This window comes from Daphnia carinata, chromosome 5 (assembly GCF_022539665.2).
Source record: "Daphnia carinata strain CSIRO-1 chromosome 5, CSIRO_AGI_Dcar_HiC_V3, whole genome shotgun sequence".
Taxonomy (NCBI): Eukaryota; Metazoa; Arthropoda; class Branchiopoda; order Diplostraca; family Daphniidae; genus Daphnia; species Daphnia carinata.
This window is the reverse complement of record NC_081335.1, coordinates 4,816,363-4,831,873: the sequence shown is the minus strand read 5'-3', so window position 1 is coordinate 4,831,873 and position 15,511 is coordinate 4,816,363. Positions and strand designations below refer to the sequence as shown.

Sequence of the window (15,511 nt, the reverse complement as noted above, 5' to 3'; positions counted from 1 at the left end):
CGAAACATGAAAAAAATTGTTATACTCTATATATGCCCGCTATTCCACAAGTATATTGTATTTTACCTTTTTTTTTGCAGAATTTCACAAAGAGACAAAGAAAAAAAAAAAAGAAAGAAAAGGATCACGACAAAGATGAAACAAAAAGAAGAAAATCGTATGTAGATCTCAAGACACAATTTTTTTTTCTCTCTCCTTCTTTTATTTCCCTCCCCGCAATGGCACTGACATTTTTTTTTTTTTTTCTTCATTCATGAGAGCGTGGATCGTGTAAGTGCTATACTGTTTAACAGAAAAAAATCTTTAAGTACCATTTACAGCTGGAATCTTTTTTGGAAAAAAAATTACAAAAAATAATCGCCTACCAGATGCCAATACAACGCTTTGCAAGAAAACGATTGCATTATAACGCAAAAATGAAGTCACGAAACAAAAAAAAAAAACGAAAAAAAAAAAAAAAAAAAAAAACAAAATACGTTACTTTCACTCTTGTTTTTGGTTTTCTTAATATTGTGTTCATTTTCTCGCTTTAGATATATGACGTATTAACGTAAGAAATATGGCGCCCCAACAATGAATGTGTTTTGCCATGGCTACAAAAAAAAACATCAACTAATCAAAATTAAGTTCATGGCTAATGGAATTTTTACATTGGAAGGCGTTTGCCGGAGCCATTTGGCTGACTAAAGTATAATCAATTGCGAATTAGCGAATGTACACAAGTTTTTGTCAATTGGTTCGTTTCATGTGTGATGATGGAACGCAATTCAAACCAACGACATGACAGCCGAAATGTTTTCAGACAAGGCAACTCATTGCAAACTCATTCTCAGGTTTCCTGTTAAGTTGGGAGGAAGCAATCGAATTGCAATTTGCTCACCCAAATAGCAAATTGTATACATGGAATGAGAATTTCCCCATACCTTTTTTTATATATCTTCAGCCAGCCGTGCGGTTAAACATGAAAAAAAAAAAGGAGAGGGTTGCCGTCTACAGGAAATTGACGTCAATTCTCATTATAGCCTGAAACTCGGTCACGAAAAGTGGCTTGCCAGTTAGACGCGGGTCAGTGAACGTGGAACAACCGGACGTGGGCAATTCACTTCCATCAGCCAATCGCAGTTTTTCTTTTCTTTTTTTTTTTTTTTTTACTTTTTCTTTTGACAGTTGAGATTGGCTCCTATTACGTTTTATAGCAGAATCGGCTATACAGTTAGACTTGCACTGAAGTTCTACGAGCAATCAAAATACAGTGTGGCCAGAGCCATTCTCTTCGCCACTTTTCTCCGTGTCTTTTATTTCTCTGCGTCAGATTTGTCGATAGACACGGCCACAAATCCAATCAAACGTTTTCTTAAGGTTTGCCGCAGCGATAAATGATAGTGATTTCTTAAAAAAAAAATTCCTTGTAATGAAACGGGATCGGCGCTATCGTACGCGCTACGTCGAGTCAACCACCAGCTATTTGAAGGCGATTCAAAGTGACGCCCTAATTGGAAGCCCTTCCCTTGACTGCAATTTTAGAGGAAAAGAAACGGAGGAGATGACGGTAAGTAAGCAGTTTTATAAATGACTTATAATGATTGATTTTTTTTTTTTTTATTTAGAACGTTACAGTTCTTAGGCGCTTTTGGATTCCAATTTATTTGAATGTGTGGGAGCGTTCAACGTTTATTTGCTGATGGTTAGTATAAAAAGTTTTTCTGTTATTTTCGTTGACTATGGTTGCGTTAAAACTGCTTTGTTATAACAGGTTAGGTTTCGTCGAATTCCAAGTTACAAAACTTAAGCCCGACAAAATGTGAGCCCGACTTTTTCGCTCATTCATGAAATCGTTGATGAACTATTAGGAACTATTCATGTGAGGTAAAGAAAACCAAAACCTTATTACTGTAGCTTTGCTTACGTGTATTGTATGTCAATTCAAAAGGAAGAGCGCATTGTCAATCAATAAGACCTCACAAAAAAGGTGATGGGCAAATGTTAAAAAAGGAAGGGAGAACATTTAAACTGTGAGGGTGGCTATTTTAGTAGCAAAGACATCGATGGCAGGAAAGAAATCTCGAGTTATTGGCAAAATGTTGTAGGCCGGTACGATGAACGACGTGGTAGGAAGTTCGACGGTGTACACGTACTCGATGCCAATTGACTTGGCCCAATCTGCGGCGTTACCTGTTAATATAATTAATCATTATTTTTTATTTTTGTTAGATAGAGTTCCGATGATTATATTGATAGAAGAATGGAACCATTCGTACCTGCGGCGCGATAGAGAAGGTCCACTTTATTGCCAACGCCGTACTTGTAAAGTTTGAATTTGGAAGCAGCGCATTGGCCAAGCTCCATCATGTCGTTGAAATTAGACGGGTATTCTCGATCGTAACCCCAAGGAATGAGCAGTTTTTGGCCGCAACTATGCAGCGTCAGGTAGAGCTAAGCAAATATGTTACGTAAGGTGAATAATTTGTTATTGGTAAACCAAAATCAAGTTAACTTACTTTGATTTGTTTAGATTTGCTCATAATATACTGCGAGTAGGCAACAGTTTCCACTTCGGAAAAAGCTTTCGATCCTTTGAATACCTCGGAACAAGGATTGCTGCTCGAACCTGCACCTCCCCACTATAGACCATCGATTACGCAATGTTTATGAATGTCAATTTTTGGTACAAACGACATTGGGAATGCTAGGACATTCGGATCACCTTGAAATCAAAGTTACGATTTGGGTCAACACCAATGCACCTGGCTGACGTTGTCATCGACCGAGTTTTGCGCCAAAGACGCCTCCTCACGTGCGAGTATTCGTAGCCTTGAACAACATGGTAACATTACTTAAAGAATGTTCGATAAGCTATAAGACAAATTGATACGATTACCATCAGGATTAACGACAGGCATGATGTACCAATCAATGTTGTTCAAAAGCTTGGCGTTGGCCGGTTCTTCGACGATCTGCTGGATGATGTAGGTGGCAAGTGCTGGCGAAATCCATTCTCTAGCGTGAAATCCTTAAACGTAGAACACGTTGCTCTTTATTACAGTCAGTGCGATATAAGGTATACGTGTTGATTCTGGATGATACCTCCGTCGATCCAAACGGCCGGTTGAGTATCGGGAGCCGTTGCGTTCGAGATGCGAACAAGGTAGAGCGAACGATTCTCGTACGACGTGCCGACATTGATCAGCTCGACAAGATTTGGGTACGTGACGGCTAGGTAATTCAGGTAGCCATAGATGTCGTCTAGACGGTGATAGCTGGTCCAGTCCATATTGTGCGCTGTCAGAGCCATCAGAAACAATTGGAAAGAAACGTGTACGTTACACGTTAGTTGGAAATGATAAAAATCAATCGAAATCAATCGATCAAGTATAAAAATAGAATAATTCTAGCTAGAGGATAATGCCGGATTGTTACCTGCTTTTGTACCGAGTGAACTGGAGCTGGCATTCGGGTTTTCATCGTTGATGGCGGACTGTAAATCTGCGATCTTAACGACGTAAGAAATGTTGGCCTCGTTTAACTTGAATTTCAATTCACTGGAGATGTTTGGTGGAACGAGGACGTCAGTTGCGGCATTGGTGGATTCTTGCCATTGCCATACATCAAGTCCTTTGTTTGTTTTTTTCAAGTTAATGAATATGACAGAGGGTCTGTTGATGTCTTTAACTGTGTGTCACTCACCATAAACTTGTCTGAGGTTCAAAACGATCTGATTTTCTTCTTCCGAACTAGTCGTAATTGTCCAAACCTGATAACCTGAGTAAGAGACCGCTTTGTCTTCTGACGCTACCTGATTGACGAGCAAAAGGCAACCCAGGGTGAGCACGGAGAACAACACCGACATTTCTAATTGTGGAGAACAATTAAATGAAATACACGCTAATGTTCGATTCAAATGCGTTGCTTACAGTGCAACAAGATAAACGAATGTAAAAACATATCCATGATAATTAACAAGCGTATGGCTACATGCCACAACTAACATTCGCATTTGTTAACCAATTAGGCACTTGCAACTTTAGTTATTGAAATAATCGTGTAACAAAAAAGGAAGATGTATTCATTAACGTGGCTTTAATCGTATCTACCTCTGTTTGGAACAAGTAAGAGCCTAGTTACCTTGAATATGTGACCTAACGCAACAGAGGCCGTAAACGATAACAACGCGTTCCGGCAGCAATGGGCACAATGAATATTCACGCAGCGAGCGATCTGCTTTAATCTAATCAATCGTAACGAGTAGGTCACCGTAGACTAATACAGGATGCACGAACAGATGCTAAAATAGCCTCTGGTTGAGTGCGACTATATGCTAAGTGAAAACAAAGCGATTTTCGGAACAGATTTTGACAAGGACTCGTGTGTGCGCATCTATGTGGACTTGGCGTTGCAGAATTGAGTAGCATTAGTAAATAACATCTGCATACCTATTCAAATAGTGTTGCTGGTTCTCTTTTTATGACCAATCAGCTCTGTACTATTATTAGGATACTTTGTGTACACAATGCGTGGCCTGGCTAACTAGAGCCAATGTATACTATATCGATGTAGATTTAGCTTAATTTGCTCAGACATCCCAACGTCCCTTTACTGGTGAAGTTCATAAATAGAAATAGAAAACGAACATCTCTCATGCAGACGTTGGTACGCGGTTTTGTCTACAGTCTTGTACCGATGCAGAATATCTATAAAGCTACCGAAATAAATGGTAAACCAGGCATCAAGGATCATCTCATGGTCGTCGAATGGCGTTCCGTAGAAATTAGATTAGCCTTATTTTATTGCACGAACACACGTAGGAAAATCTAAGTTCCAAAAATGTTTAATTATACTCAGCCCTGCATCAAATTACGTAACGTTAAGGGTGGCAACTTTAGCAGCAAAGACTTCCAAAGCGGGAAAGAAGTCTTGACTCACTGGCAAGATTCTCGATGAAGGTAGGATGAAATCTTTAGCGGGCAGCTCTACCGTGTAACTATAATCAATGCCGATTGATTTCGCCCAGTCTGCCGAGTTTCCTGCGTAAACGGAAACATAACTCTAATTGATCAGATGTCGCAAAACGGAGGAGAGATCGATATGCTCGTACCTGAAGCTCGATAGAGAACGGCGGCCAAGTTTCCGACTCTGTATTTATAGCGTTTGAATTTAGACGCAGCATTTTTAGCGAGGGCTTTCATCTCGTCGTAATCAGAAGGGTAAGCGACGGAATCACCCCATGGAAGCAGAAAAACTTGACCGAAGCTGTGCAGCGTCAAATAAAGCTGGTCGTTGATCAAGTATAAAACATTAAAGCGTATAGCCAAGAAGAAATGAACGAAATATGTGAATTAGGCCTTTACTTTGATTTGTTTCGATTTTTCAGTGATGAAATTTGAAGTGGCCAACGTCTCCGGCTCTGAGAAAGCGTTGGAACCTCTGAACTTGATGGCGCAAGGGTCTCTGCTTGATCCAGCGCCACCCCACTATAAGTCCAATGAAGCCCAACAATAAACGAACATGAATCAGAGAGGATTCGTTGAGTACCTTGTAACCAAAGTTCCTGTTTGCGTCCACACCACGACATTTTTTCGACGATGTTTTAGACCGAGTTTTCCTCCAAAGGCGATTCTTCGTGTGCGTGTACTCGTAGCCTTTTGTTTTGTTTTAAAGAATAATTACACGGACTCCGTTCATTTCTTGACCTCGGTATTTATTTTTAAATGGAGTTAAACAACGTACCGTCGGGATTCATAACGGGCATAATATACCAATCAACGTTGAGCAATAGCCCAGCGTTTGTCGGTTCTTCGACAAGCTGATGGAGAATGTAGGTAGCCAGCGCGGGTGAAATCCATTCACGAGCGTGAATTCCTTAGCGTTGATGTTCCAAAGAAGAAAAATATATACTCTCATTATAAAATTGAATTCTCTCTTTCAAATGGATAAAGATAATATTGCATACCTCCATCTATCCAAACGGCCGGCTGCGTGTCGGCTGTCGGTGAATTAGAAATTCGGACAACGTAGAGTGGGCGATCTTCGTACGAAGTACCGATGTCAATTAACCGCACAAGATTCGGGTAGGTGTCAGCCAGGTACCTGAGGTAGCCGTAAATGTCGTCTAGTCTGTGGTAGCTGGTCCAATCCATGTTGTGAGCTATTATTAACGTACGGTACAACACATTGAAATGCAAGTTACGATTTCATTCATTTCCTAACAGTATAGTGTTACAATTCCATTGACCTGTTTAATATTTGCTTCTGATCCTTGGCCTTAACAAAAGAAAAAAGTACATAAGAAATAATGCAAAGGACGTACCCATTTTAGTAGTAATTGTGCTGACATTGATGATCGGGTTTTCATCGTTGATGGCGTTCTGCAAGTCGCTGATTTCGACTTCGTAGGTGATGTTGATTGCTGCCAATTTCCGTTTCATTTCCTCTAGAAAATGTGGTGGTATTAGAACGCCAATCGGGGCGTCGATTGCATCACTATTTTTCCACGCTTCGAATTCTAGCATTACAACACACATTCACAAAAATGGGATTGATAATAGTAGTTTTGTGAAATTTGAAATAGAAGTCCCGCTGTTCTTACTGTAATGCCGTATCATCTGCAAGGCGAACTGATCTTCTTCGTTCGAACAGGTCCTTATTTTCCAGACTTGGAATCCCGAGTAAGATACAAAGTCCTCATCGTTTATTGGCGCAGCTTGGCCAAAGCAAAATGAACAACCCAAAACTAGCCAAGCAAATAGCAAGTGCATGGCGGAATAGTGGGGCTCTAATTCACGTACTGTGTCAAGATGTGTATTTTAAAATAAAATTCTATTTGAAATAAATTGATATAACCTTTAGGAATATCTAGTAAGGCGCGCTGACGAAGGAATTTTTTTTCGCAGTGATAGAACGACATGTGTGCGCTCGACGCTGTTGGCCGCTTTATAAAGAGGCAAGTGTCGTTTGACCCAATTTTTATGTGCGGCACTTTACCTGTTGGCCGATGTTTTTATTGGTGTACCGGCCCAAACGATTATGACCCACATTCCTACTTCTATTTCATTCTTTTTGCCTTTGCTTTTTGCTCTAGCCATGATTGAATGGAGTGGGAAAGAGTGTACACTTACAATTCACAGATTCTAGCACACAGTTCTTTACTGTGGCTTATTACATGTACCTGTTCAGAGTTTTCGACTATAAATGTTCCGTTGTTCCTTTCTAAGATTTGTCTTCATTTTGACGCTTTTTATTGCCAATAAATATATGGATTAACCCAAGCTTTTTCTTTATTAGCCTATAGCTGTTGGTTAATAAAACACTTCGTGATTGAGTCGCGCCGTGTATACCGCACGGTGTCTGGCAAAATGGAACCGCGGCTCCATTTTTATTTTACGCACGAACCACGGAACGCCTACATTGTTAAAACGTGGAAATTGCTAAAGGATGTAAAGTGTAGGTCACAATTCCTTTTGCGTTCACGAGAAATAAAACAACTTTAAAGTTGCCTAATTTGTTCACCTAGGTCATCCAGACATGCTACTCACATTTCTACGACCCCACAGTATGAATGGCAAACAATACTTAATGGTTACAATGGTTACCAACTCTAACTACACAATAAGGACAAGTCAAATATTCAGCCGCAGGTCCAGGAAATCTAACTGGACTAGTCGGTATCGGCCGTGCCTTATGCACTTACAGCGTCGAAGGTAGAAGATCAATCTACAAACAGATTGCGATATTCAGTCAGCCTGTTTATGGTTCAGTTTATGGTTCAAGAAATTCTGTTCAAGTCTACTAGACTTGCGTTATCATAAAACTAGAATTTTACACGATAAATGTCGATTACAAATTACAACGTGAATTCGTGAATTTCGTATTTATTTATACCAATGAAATTTCCTTGAATTTGAATGTACATAGTCGGGATGAACATGTCGAGATCGGCTGCTAACCATTTAAAACGCACTTCGTCTATCCTCAGGTACAGAGACACTTTGTCGTGGTACGTGTTGAAGCGGTGGTCTTGGGTTGAAATTTAGTCGCAGTGATCGGACATGTGGTGCTAATGGTCACAGGTTTGGCCGTGGCGATCGAGTTTGCAGCGCCGCTACTTTAGTGGCAAAAACATCCAAAGCTGGAAAGAAATCTTGGCACACAGGCAAAATTTCCGAATGGAGTTTTTAATTGCACAATCAGTTTTTTCGTCGTAATTACCGTAACTTTATTCTCTGTTGATATCCGAAGACTTTTGATCCTTCATGATTTTAATGGCTAATTGTAAATTGCAATTGAGAGCTGTAAGGAGAGTCATCTGAAATTGACATTACAAGGAAATGATTTACCCAACGTTTTAGCCTTTACGCTATTTTAAAAAGTCCCATTCTACTCTTTACCGGAAAATTAGCAAGGAAGGATTAATGGATCTAGATGGTCCCACCTGAAGCTTTATAGCTATTATTACATACTGCGAAACTGAGTTTCGCCACATGTTATTCTTTTTTATGACTTATATTAGATATTTTTAAATTATATAATTTGTCTTCAACAACCGATTGGACGTCTACTACATTTCCGGTATGTTGGAAGCTATGGGATTTTGTACTTTCAATTTCGATTATGACCTAGAACATGAATAGCTGTATATTGCATTTTTATTGCCAATCAAATTTGAGACATTTCTATCAGGCCAAATAAAATTTTTGACTAAGTTTTTGAATTAGGTGTATGTGGTCGAGAGGAAGATGTTGGGGTCAGCAGCTAACCATTTGCCAAACAAAGTCTCGTCTACCCGCAGGCACAAGAACACTTTGTCGTAGTACCTTTTGAAGTGGTGGTCGTGGGTTGAGGTTTGGTCGTGGTGGTCGTGACTTGAGGTTTGGCCGTGGTGGTCGTGACAGCGCCGCAGCAAGTTGCCACCTTGGTGGCGAACACATTCAGAGCTGGGAAGAAGTCCTTACACACTGGCAAAATTTCAGATGATGGCAACATGAAACCATATGTTCCTCTGTCTGGCAACTCGAAGGTATAGCTGTATTTGATGCCAATCGATTTGGCCCAGTCATCCGAACCACCTTTACACAGACCAGTTTCATCATTAATTTTTTAAACATTCATAGCTGAAATTTCAATTGATCACCTGAGGCTGCGTAAAGCAGGGCGGCCGAATTTCCAACTGTATATTTGTATTTCACAAATTTAGATGCGGCATCGTTAGCAAGTGCCAACATTTCGTTATAATCAGGTGGATACACGACGTCGTATCCATAAGGAACCAACGCGTACTGCCCATAGCTATGTAGTGTCAAGTACAGCTGTATATGATGTTATTGTTAGCAAAATAATTTTCTTTCACCATGATCAGCTAAATGAAAATTATACTTTGATTTGACTCGATTTTCCTGTAATAAAATTTGACATTGCAAGAGTCTCTGGCTCAGAAAAGGCTTTAGGGCCTCTGTAGGTTTCGTCGCACGTACTAGGGCTCGCGCCCAGACCACCCCACTAGGTCGTATTAAATGATCATAAAAGTTACAATTGATTTGGTTTTATGTCTTGAAATATAGATAATGAAATTCACCTTGTAGCCAAAATTGCGGTTGGGATCAACACCGCGACAGGATGACGTGCTGGAGACAGAACGAGTTTTACGCCACATACGATCAGTCGTGTGTGAATACTCGTAACCTTTTTCATTTCAAATTCAGGAAAACTCAATTGCAGTAATCTTTGTGAAAATGTATAAAGAAAATGGGTAATACCATCGGGGTTTACAACGGGCATGATGTACCAGTCGACGTTGGACAAGAGGTTCGCGTTTGCCGGCACTTCAACTAACTGTTGGATGATGTATGTGGCGACAGCTGGAGAAATCCATTCCCTAGCGTGAAATCCTAGTAATCGATGAAATTTCTCAATATAGTGAACTGTATTGTAAGAGGAAGTCGGTGGGTATTGATAATACCTCCATCAATCCAGATGGCAGGTCTTGTGCCGGGTAAAGAAGAGTTAGAGATTCGTAGGACGTAGAGTGGACGGTTTTCGTATGAGGTACCGATTTTTGTTAACTGGACAAGCTTCGGATAGGTGGTGTTCAGGTAAATCATAAAGTTGTAAATGTCGATCAGTCTATGATAGGTGATCCAATCCATATTGTATGCTGTTGAACGAGAGAAACATTTAAATTTAGAATTTGATTGTGAACGAACGCCGAAGTGCCACACTGCATTCCAGTTGCAGCTTCGTGCTGAAATTGGTCTTATTGTAATCATTTCCTTGTTAGAGATATGCTGCCACCAAGAAGCGAACAGTACTTGCATCACTGTTTTTTACTTATACAGTATGCATCGCAAAAAATGTGCTTGGAAAGAAAACAATGCGCATTCTTCTTTGGCAATGATTTGTTATTTATAAATGCGAATAAATGCTTACCGGCTTTTGAATTAGAAGTGTTGCTGTTGACGTTGATCTTTTGCTTGTCGATGGCCGTCTGCAAGTCGCTGATGACAACGTCATAGAATATTTTGTGCTCAGCCAGTCTTAACTTTAGTTTTGTTTGACTCTGCGGTGGTACCAGAACATCCAAGGGATCCCTGGCCGTTTTTCTTTCGTTCCACAGCTCAAGTTCTTTTTAGTTCCCATGAAAAATAGATGCAATCATTTTAGTTAAGGTATGCCAGATATACGTACACAGTACTTCGTACTTCATTGTTCATGAAATATTCGTCTTACCATATGTATCTTTGATGTTCAAAACAAATTGTCGGTCTTCTTCTGAATTAGGTTTGATTTTCCATACCTGGAATCCCGCATATGAAACCACCTCGCTTCCTTCTGCAGCGATTTGGCTGGTGACAAACACGCAGCTCAGCACAATTGCAAACAACAACGACATCGCCGGTTATGATAGGTGATATTACTAAAGATACTGAAAACCAGTAAGCAAGTAAACGTTACTGTACTTTATCTTTTCAGATTTTGAAACAAGGGACATTCAAATTGGTTTAAATATTTTGCGGTCTACATGTGAATGTGCTGTTAACTATGTGATTTCAATGGATTAAAGAATAATGAAGAAAAAAGCCTTACAATTAATTTTTTAAAATCAATTCTTACATGTCCAATCTTTGACAATGGGATACGAAGAGCCTTTATGGTCGAGGTACTTGATAGCAGCAGAGACCGAAACAAACTGAAGTCACATATGCTTTTCGACAGTGTTTTCGTTTAGAAAAACAGATGCAAGCTGCAGTACATTTTTATTAGTATTATTACTTCTTTTTTTAAAAAAAAGGAGGTTTCATACAGTATATATATATATGTCTGTCAACTGAATAACGCAAGGTTGACGCACTTGGACCAGACGCATCCGTTTGCCCGTTCACCTAACCATTTATACTAACTGAAGTGGAAAAACCAATAACAATAAAAACAAAATATGAGCTGTGCGTGTTATCTTCACCTGAATCTAGCATGTGCGTCACAATCGTGGCCGACTGAATATTCAAACCAACTCTTTGATAAGTTCTGAAAGGGCTTTGATATAGTAGCTCGCAGACAATATTTCAACTCAATATCGCTCATGAAACCTATAATGCGATTCGGAATATGATCAAGCCGATCATGGCCCATCCACGGTTTTTAATTATGACTATTAAAAAATGTGTTCACCTCATTTGTAACCGTTTGTCTATACGCCGCTTTTAGTTGTACTTCTAGTTTCTTGTACGTTTTATATGGATAACCCTGTTTCCAAACTTTATTATTGGGTTCTTTTCATCATCACTAGATATTGTTTATTTATATCCGAAAATATTTTGAACCTTCATTATCATTAACAGCAAATGTTACATGACAATCGAGAACTAAAGAAAGATGTTGAAAATTTTTTGGTCCCTATTGAACAAGCTCATGGAAAATGTAAGTTGCTAGCATGGATGAAATCCACTCTGAGGCGTGAACTGTTTAGCATTAGCGTTACAAAGAAATAAAAGCTTAATTATAAAATTTAACAAGTTCAAAGTAATTTTGTACAATAACACACGAAAAACGGGATTTATGGCATTACTCTATTAAATTTGTAATATAGTTTGCGACACTTCGCTCTTAAGGTGATAATCTCCATCTGCTAGCCGACTTTGTTATTTTTTTTTTGTTCAAATGAATATTTAAAATTGAAATTCCGAGTAAAATGCAAAGTTGTCGTTTTTTTTTTGTTGGGGAGTCTTGGCCAAAGCAAAACGCGCAGCTGTGAGCGAGCTCAGCAAACTGTAGGCACAAGTGGATAGCGGAGCTTATTCAGGTGCTGTACAAACTATCGTTGTCTGTTTTACCCACTAGCAGCTGGTAAACATAATAAAAAAACGTTACGCAGTAGACACTAGATGCCGAAAATATCGGAACACGCCAGATTTTTCGGGCGTTCTACCATGGGATTCACTTGGCTTTGACAGGTTTTGCGCTTTGATGAACGAAAAAAAAAATTCATGGGTGCGTTTAAGGATGACAGAGCTATATTATGTAACCAATTTAGGTATATTTTCGAAATTATTCGGAAAGAAAAATAACCGGAATGCTAGTCCGCCATTATCCGAACCTTGATTTTTACCTTTGGGTGTTATTATGGCACTACGTCATTTTTCTTGATTTAAATTTTCTTCTAAAAGTACTTCATTAAAGTAAAATCAAATTACAATAGATACATGGCAGACATTATGAGCAACATGGCTTGAAAGAAGGGATATTTTTATTTCATGCCATTTTGTTAGGAATAATGCCATATTATAAGGAAACGAATAACAAATTGAGTGTCAAGCAATTGCATTGACCTTCTTATGCTCAATACCGATTATAAAGTAGAACATCAATTGCTGCTTATTGTATATTTTACCAATGAAATCAGATATATTTTTTATTAGGCCGACTTTAATTTTAGGTTTCACTTCGTGAATGGGTGTACATAGTTGGTGTGAAAATGTCGGGACCAGCGGCTCGCCATTTAAAGTGGCCTCGTTTATCCGCAGGTACAAGAACACTTTGTCGTAGTACGTTTTGAAGTGGCGGTCGTGGGTTGAGGTTTGGTTGTCGTAGTTGGACGTGCGGTGCTAGTGACCACAGGTTTGGCCGTGGTGGTCGAGTTTACAGCGCTGCAGCAAGTGGCTACTTTGGTGGCAAAAACATCCAATGCTGGGAATAGGTCTTGGCACACGGGTAAAATTTCTGATGCTGGCAATGTGAAGCCGTCTATGCCTGTGTCTGGCAATTCTATGGTATAGCTGTATTTGATGCCAATCGATTTAGCCCAGTCATCGGAACTACCTGTGCACGGAGCAGTCTCATCACTAAATTGTTCAAACATTTCTGGCTTAAATTCAGTTAAATACCTGCAACTGGGTAAAGCATCTCAGCTGAATTTCCCACGTCGTATTGATACTTCACGAATTTGGAAGCGGCATTGTTAGCTAATGCCAACAGATCGTTATAATCAGGTGGGTAAACGACATCGTATCCATAAGGAACCAGTATAGTCTGCCCGAAGCTATGAAAAGTCAGGTACAGCTGTACGCAGTATTATCATTAGTAAAATAGTTCTCAATTCAATATGATTGACTGAATGGAAGTTATACTTTGATTTGATTCGATTTTCCTATAACAAAATTTGACATTGCAAGAGTCTCTGACTCAGAAAATGCTTTAATGCCCTTGTATATGTCGGAACACGGATCGGAGCTCGTGCTCATACCGCCCCACTGAATCGTTTTAAATGATTATAAAAGTAAAAATTTGTTTGCTATTATGTCCTGAATTCACCTGAAAGTCAAAATTGCGGTTGGGATCAACACCGCGACAGGATGACGTGCTGGAGACAGAACGAGTTTTACGCCACATGCGATCAGTCGTGTGTGTATACTCGTAACCTTTTTCATTTCAAATTCAGTAAAACTCAATTGCAGTACTCTTTATGAAAATGTATAAAGAAAATGGATAAATACCGTCGGGGTTAACAACGGGCATGATGTACCAGTCGACGTTGGATAAGAGCTTCGCGTTTGCAGGCCCTTCAACCAACTGTTGAATGATGTACGTGGCGACAGCTGGAGAAATCCATTCTCTAGCGTGAAATCCTAGTAATCAATGAAATCTTCCATATAATGCCCAGTATTGTAAAAATATTAAATCTGAGGGTATAGGTAGTACCTCCATCAATCCAGATGGCAGGTCTCGTGCCGGGTGCAGAAGAGCTGGAGATTCGTAGGACGTAGAGTGGACGTTTTTCGTATGAGGTACCGATTTTTGTTAACTGGACAAGCTTCGGGTACGTAGTGTTCAGGTAAGTCAAGAAGGCATAAATGTCGCTCAGCCTGTGATAGCTAATCCAGTTCATATTGTAAACTGTCGAGCAAAAAGCATTGGAATAAAGAGATTGATTGTGAACACATAGATTTAACATAACACCGTGTTCAATTACAGGCTTCACGCTGGTCTTAATCTTTCCGTTAACATCTTGCTGTTAGGATTATGCTGAGGCTACCAGAGCAACAGTGATTTCTTTGTTATTTCGTGCTTAAAATTTCGAATGCTTAGTTTTTACTAATTCGGTTAACGGTAAGACGGAAGATTTGCAAAGTCAACATAACAAACCGCTTCTTGGTTTTTTTTTTTTGTTTTCAAACATTCATTTGTAATATTATACAAATGCGAATAAATATATTACCGGCTTTCGAATTCGAAGTGTTGCTGTTGATGTTGGTCTTTTGCTTGTCGATGGCCGCCTGCAAATCGTTGATCACAACGATGAAGGTTATTTTGCGTTCAGCCAGTTTGAGCTTTAGTTTTGTTTGACTCGGTGGTGATACTAGAACATCCAGGAGATCCTTGTGCATTTTTCTTTCGTTCCACAGCTCAAGCGCTTTTTTTAGTTCACAAGAAAAATACGTGCAATTGTTTTAGTTAAGGTATGACATACGCAGTACTTCATCGTGTACAAAATATTCGCTTTACCATATGAATCTTTAATATCCAAAATAAATTGTCTATCTTCTTGTGAATTAAGTTTGATTTTCCACACCTGGAATCCCGCATATGAAACCATCTCGTGTCCTTCTGCAGCGATTTCGCTAGCGACAAACGCGCAACTCAGCGTAATTGCAAACAATAACGACATCGCCAAATGGTGAATGAAATGACTAGAAATACTGAAAATAAGTAAGTTAATAAACGACGTTTTGTTCTGCCTTTGATGTGCTTAGACAGAGAGTATTTAAACGAATTTAAACATTAATTAGCAGTTTGTGTTGGTATCTAGTATACAAGTCATGCTACACTTTGCTTCTACATTTTGAAAACAGTAATGAAGAAAAACCTTCAAGTTTCTTGTTGCAATATGTTCTTACCTGTTCAAGCTTTGTCAAATGGATCCGAAGAGCCTCGTGGAGCGTGAGAGCTGGAGGGAGCGAAAGAACTGTAGTCACCCCAACTTTTTGCGATCTCGTGGATGCCAGCGTTGAAACGAAATGGATGTTTCGAT

General features: G+C 39.4%; 4 protein-coding genes across 4 annotated transcripts; all 4 read right to left on the bottom strand.

The window, feature by feature from the left end:
* Positions 1 to 1,919: 1,919 nt before the first annotated feature.
* Positions 1,920 to 4,246, bottom strand: LOC130696888 (carboxypeptidase B-like). The gene is made up of 9 exons (XM_057520023.2): positions 4,123 to 4,246; positions 3,685 to 3,849; positions 3,418 to 3,612; positions 3,085 to 3,279; positions 2,879 to 3,010; positions 2,705 to 2,811; positions 2,499 to 2,621; positions 2,259 to 2,433; positions 1,920 to 2,172 (listed from the first exon to the last, which is right to left on the bottom strand). Exons 2-9 carry the CDS (start codon positions 3,845 to 3,847, stop codon positions 2,006 to 2,008), a joined length of 1,257 nt encoding a protein of 418 aa, XP_057376006.1. The 5' UTR covers positions 3,848 to 3,849; positions 4,123 to 4,246; the 3' UTR covers positions 1,920 to 2,005.
* A 600-nt stretch (positions 4,247 to 4,846) lies between these two features.
* On the bottom strand, positions 4,847 to 6,914 carry LOC130697046 (carboxypeptidase B-like). Its single transcript, XM_059495460.1, has 9 exons — positions 6,838 to 6,914; positions 6,584 to 6,781; positions 6,305 to 6,499; positions 5,948 to 6,142; positions 5,725 to 5,856; positions 5,530 to 5,636; positions 5,346 to 5,468; positions 5,093 to 5,267; positions 4,847 to 5,021 (listed from the first exon to the last, which is right to left on the bottom strand). The coding sequence occupies exons 1-9, from the start codon at positions 6,899 to 6,901 to the stop codon at positions 4,852 to 4,854; spliced, it is 1,359 nt and encodes a 452-aa protein (XP_059351443.1). The 5' UTR covers positions 6,902 to 6,914; the 3' UTR covers positions 4,847 to 4,851.
* Positions 6,915 to 8,734: 1,820 nt separating this feature from the next.
* Positions 8,735 to 11,191, bottom strand: LOC130696543 (carboxypeptidase B-like). Its single transcript, XM_057519624.2, has 9 exons — positions 11,101 to 11,191; positions 10,717 to 10,912; positions 10,417 to 10,611; positions 9,950 to 10,144; positions 9,747 to 9,878; positions 9,566 to 9,672; positions 9,367 to 9,489; positions 9,125 to 9,299; positions 8,735 to 9,059 (listed from the first exon to the last, which is right to left on the bottom strand). Exons 2-9 carry the CDS (start codon positions 10,877 to 10,879, stop codon positions 8,773 to 8,775), a joined length of 1,377 nt encoding a protein of 458 aa, XP_057375607.1. The 5' UTR covers positions 10,880 to 10,912; positions 11,101 to 11,191; the 3' UTR covers positions 8,735 to 8,772.
* Positions 11,192 to 12,894: 1,703 nt separating this feature from the next.
* Positions 12,895 to 15,494, bottom strand: LOC130696542 (carboxypeptidase B-like). The gene is made up of 9 exons (XM_057519622.2): positions 15,378 to 15,494; positions 14,986 to 15,179; positions 14,699 to 14,893; positions 14,182 to 14,376; positions 13,977 to 14,108; positions 13,795 to 13,901; positions 13,611 to 13,733; positions 13,368 to 13,542; positions 12,895 to 13,302 (listed from the first exon to the last, which is right to left on the bottom strand). Exons 2-9 carry the CDS (start codon positions 15,146 to 15,148, stop codon positions 12,998 to 13,000), a joined length of 1,395 nt encoding a protein of 464 aa, XP_057375605.1. The 5' UTR covers positions 15,149 to 15,179; positions 15,378 to 15,494; the 3' UTR covers positions 12,895 to 12,997.
* Positions 15,495 to 15,511: the final 17 nt, after the last annotated feature.

Excerpts from the sequence above, each read along its gene's own strand:
- LOC130696542 (XM_057519622.2), bottom strand. The coding sequence starts at position 15,148 with ATGTCGTTATTGTTTGCAATTACGCTGAGTTGCGCGTTTGTCGCTAGC. Across the intron at positions 13,902-13,976 it reads GCCCGTTGTTAACCCCGACG|GTTACGAGTATACACACACG; the intron begins GTATTTATCCAT and ends GAAATGAAAAAG. Across the intron at positions 13,303-13,367 it reads GATGCTTTACCCAGTTGCAG|GTAGTTCCGATGACTGGGCT; the intron begins GTATTTAACTGA and ends CTCCGTGCACAG.
- LOC130696543 (XM_057519624.2), bottom strand. The coding sequence starts at position 10,879 with ATGTCGTTGTTGTTTGCAATTGTGCTGAGCTGCGTGTTTGTCACCAGC. Across the intron at positions 10,612-10,716 it reads GAACATCAAAGATACATATG|AACTTGAGCTGTGGAACGAA; the intron begins GTAAGACGAATA and ends GGAACTAAAAAG. Across the intron at positions 10,145-10,416 it reads CACTTCTAATTCAAAAGCCG|CATACAATATGGATTGGATC; the intron begins GTAAGCATTTAT and ends CTCGTTCAACAG.
- LOC130697046 (XM_059495460.1), bottom strand. The coding sequence starts at position 6,901 with ATGTCGTTCTATCACTGCGAAAAAAAATTCCTTCGTCAGCGCGCCTTA. Across the intron at positions 5,268-5,345 it reads AAAAATCGAAACAAATCAAA|CTTTATTTGACGCTGCACAG; the intron begins GTAAAGGCCTAA and ends ATCAACGACCAG. Across the intron at positions 5,022-5,092 it reads CGTTCTCTATCGAGCTTCAG|GAAACTCGGCAGACTGGGCG; the intron begins GTACGAGCATAT and ends CCGTTTACGCAG.
- LOC130696888 (XM_057520023.2), bottom strand. The coding sequence starts at position 3,847 with ATGTCGGTGTTGTTCTCCGTGCTCACCCTGGGTTGCCTTTTGCTCGTC. Across the intron at positions 3,613-3,684 it reads GAACCTCAGACAAGTTTATG|GACTTGATGTATGGCAATGG; the intron begins GTGAGTGACACA and ends AAACAAACAAAG. Across the intron at positions 3,280-3,417 it reads TTCACTCGGTACAAAAGCAG|CGCACAATATGGACTGGACC; the intron begins GTAACAATCCGG and ends TGGCTCTGACAG.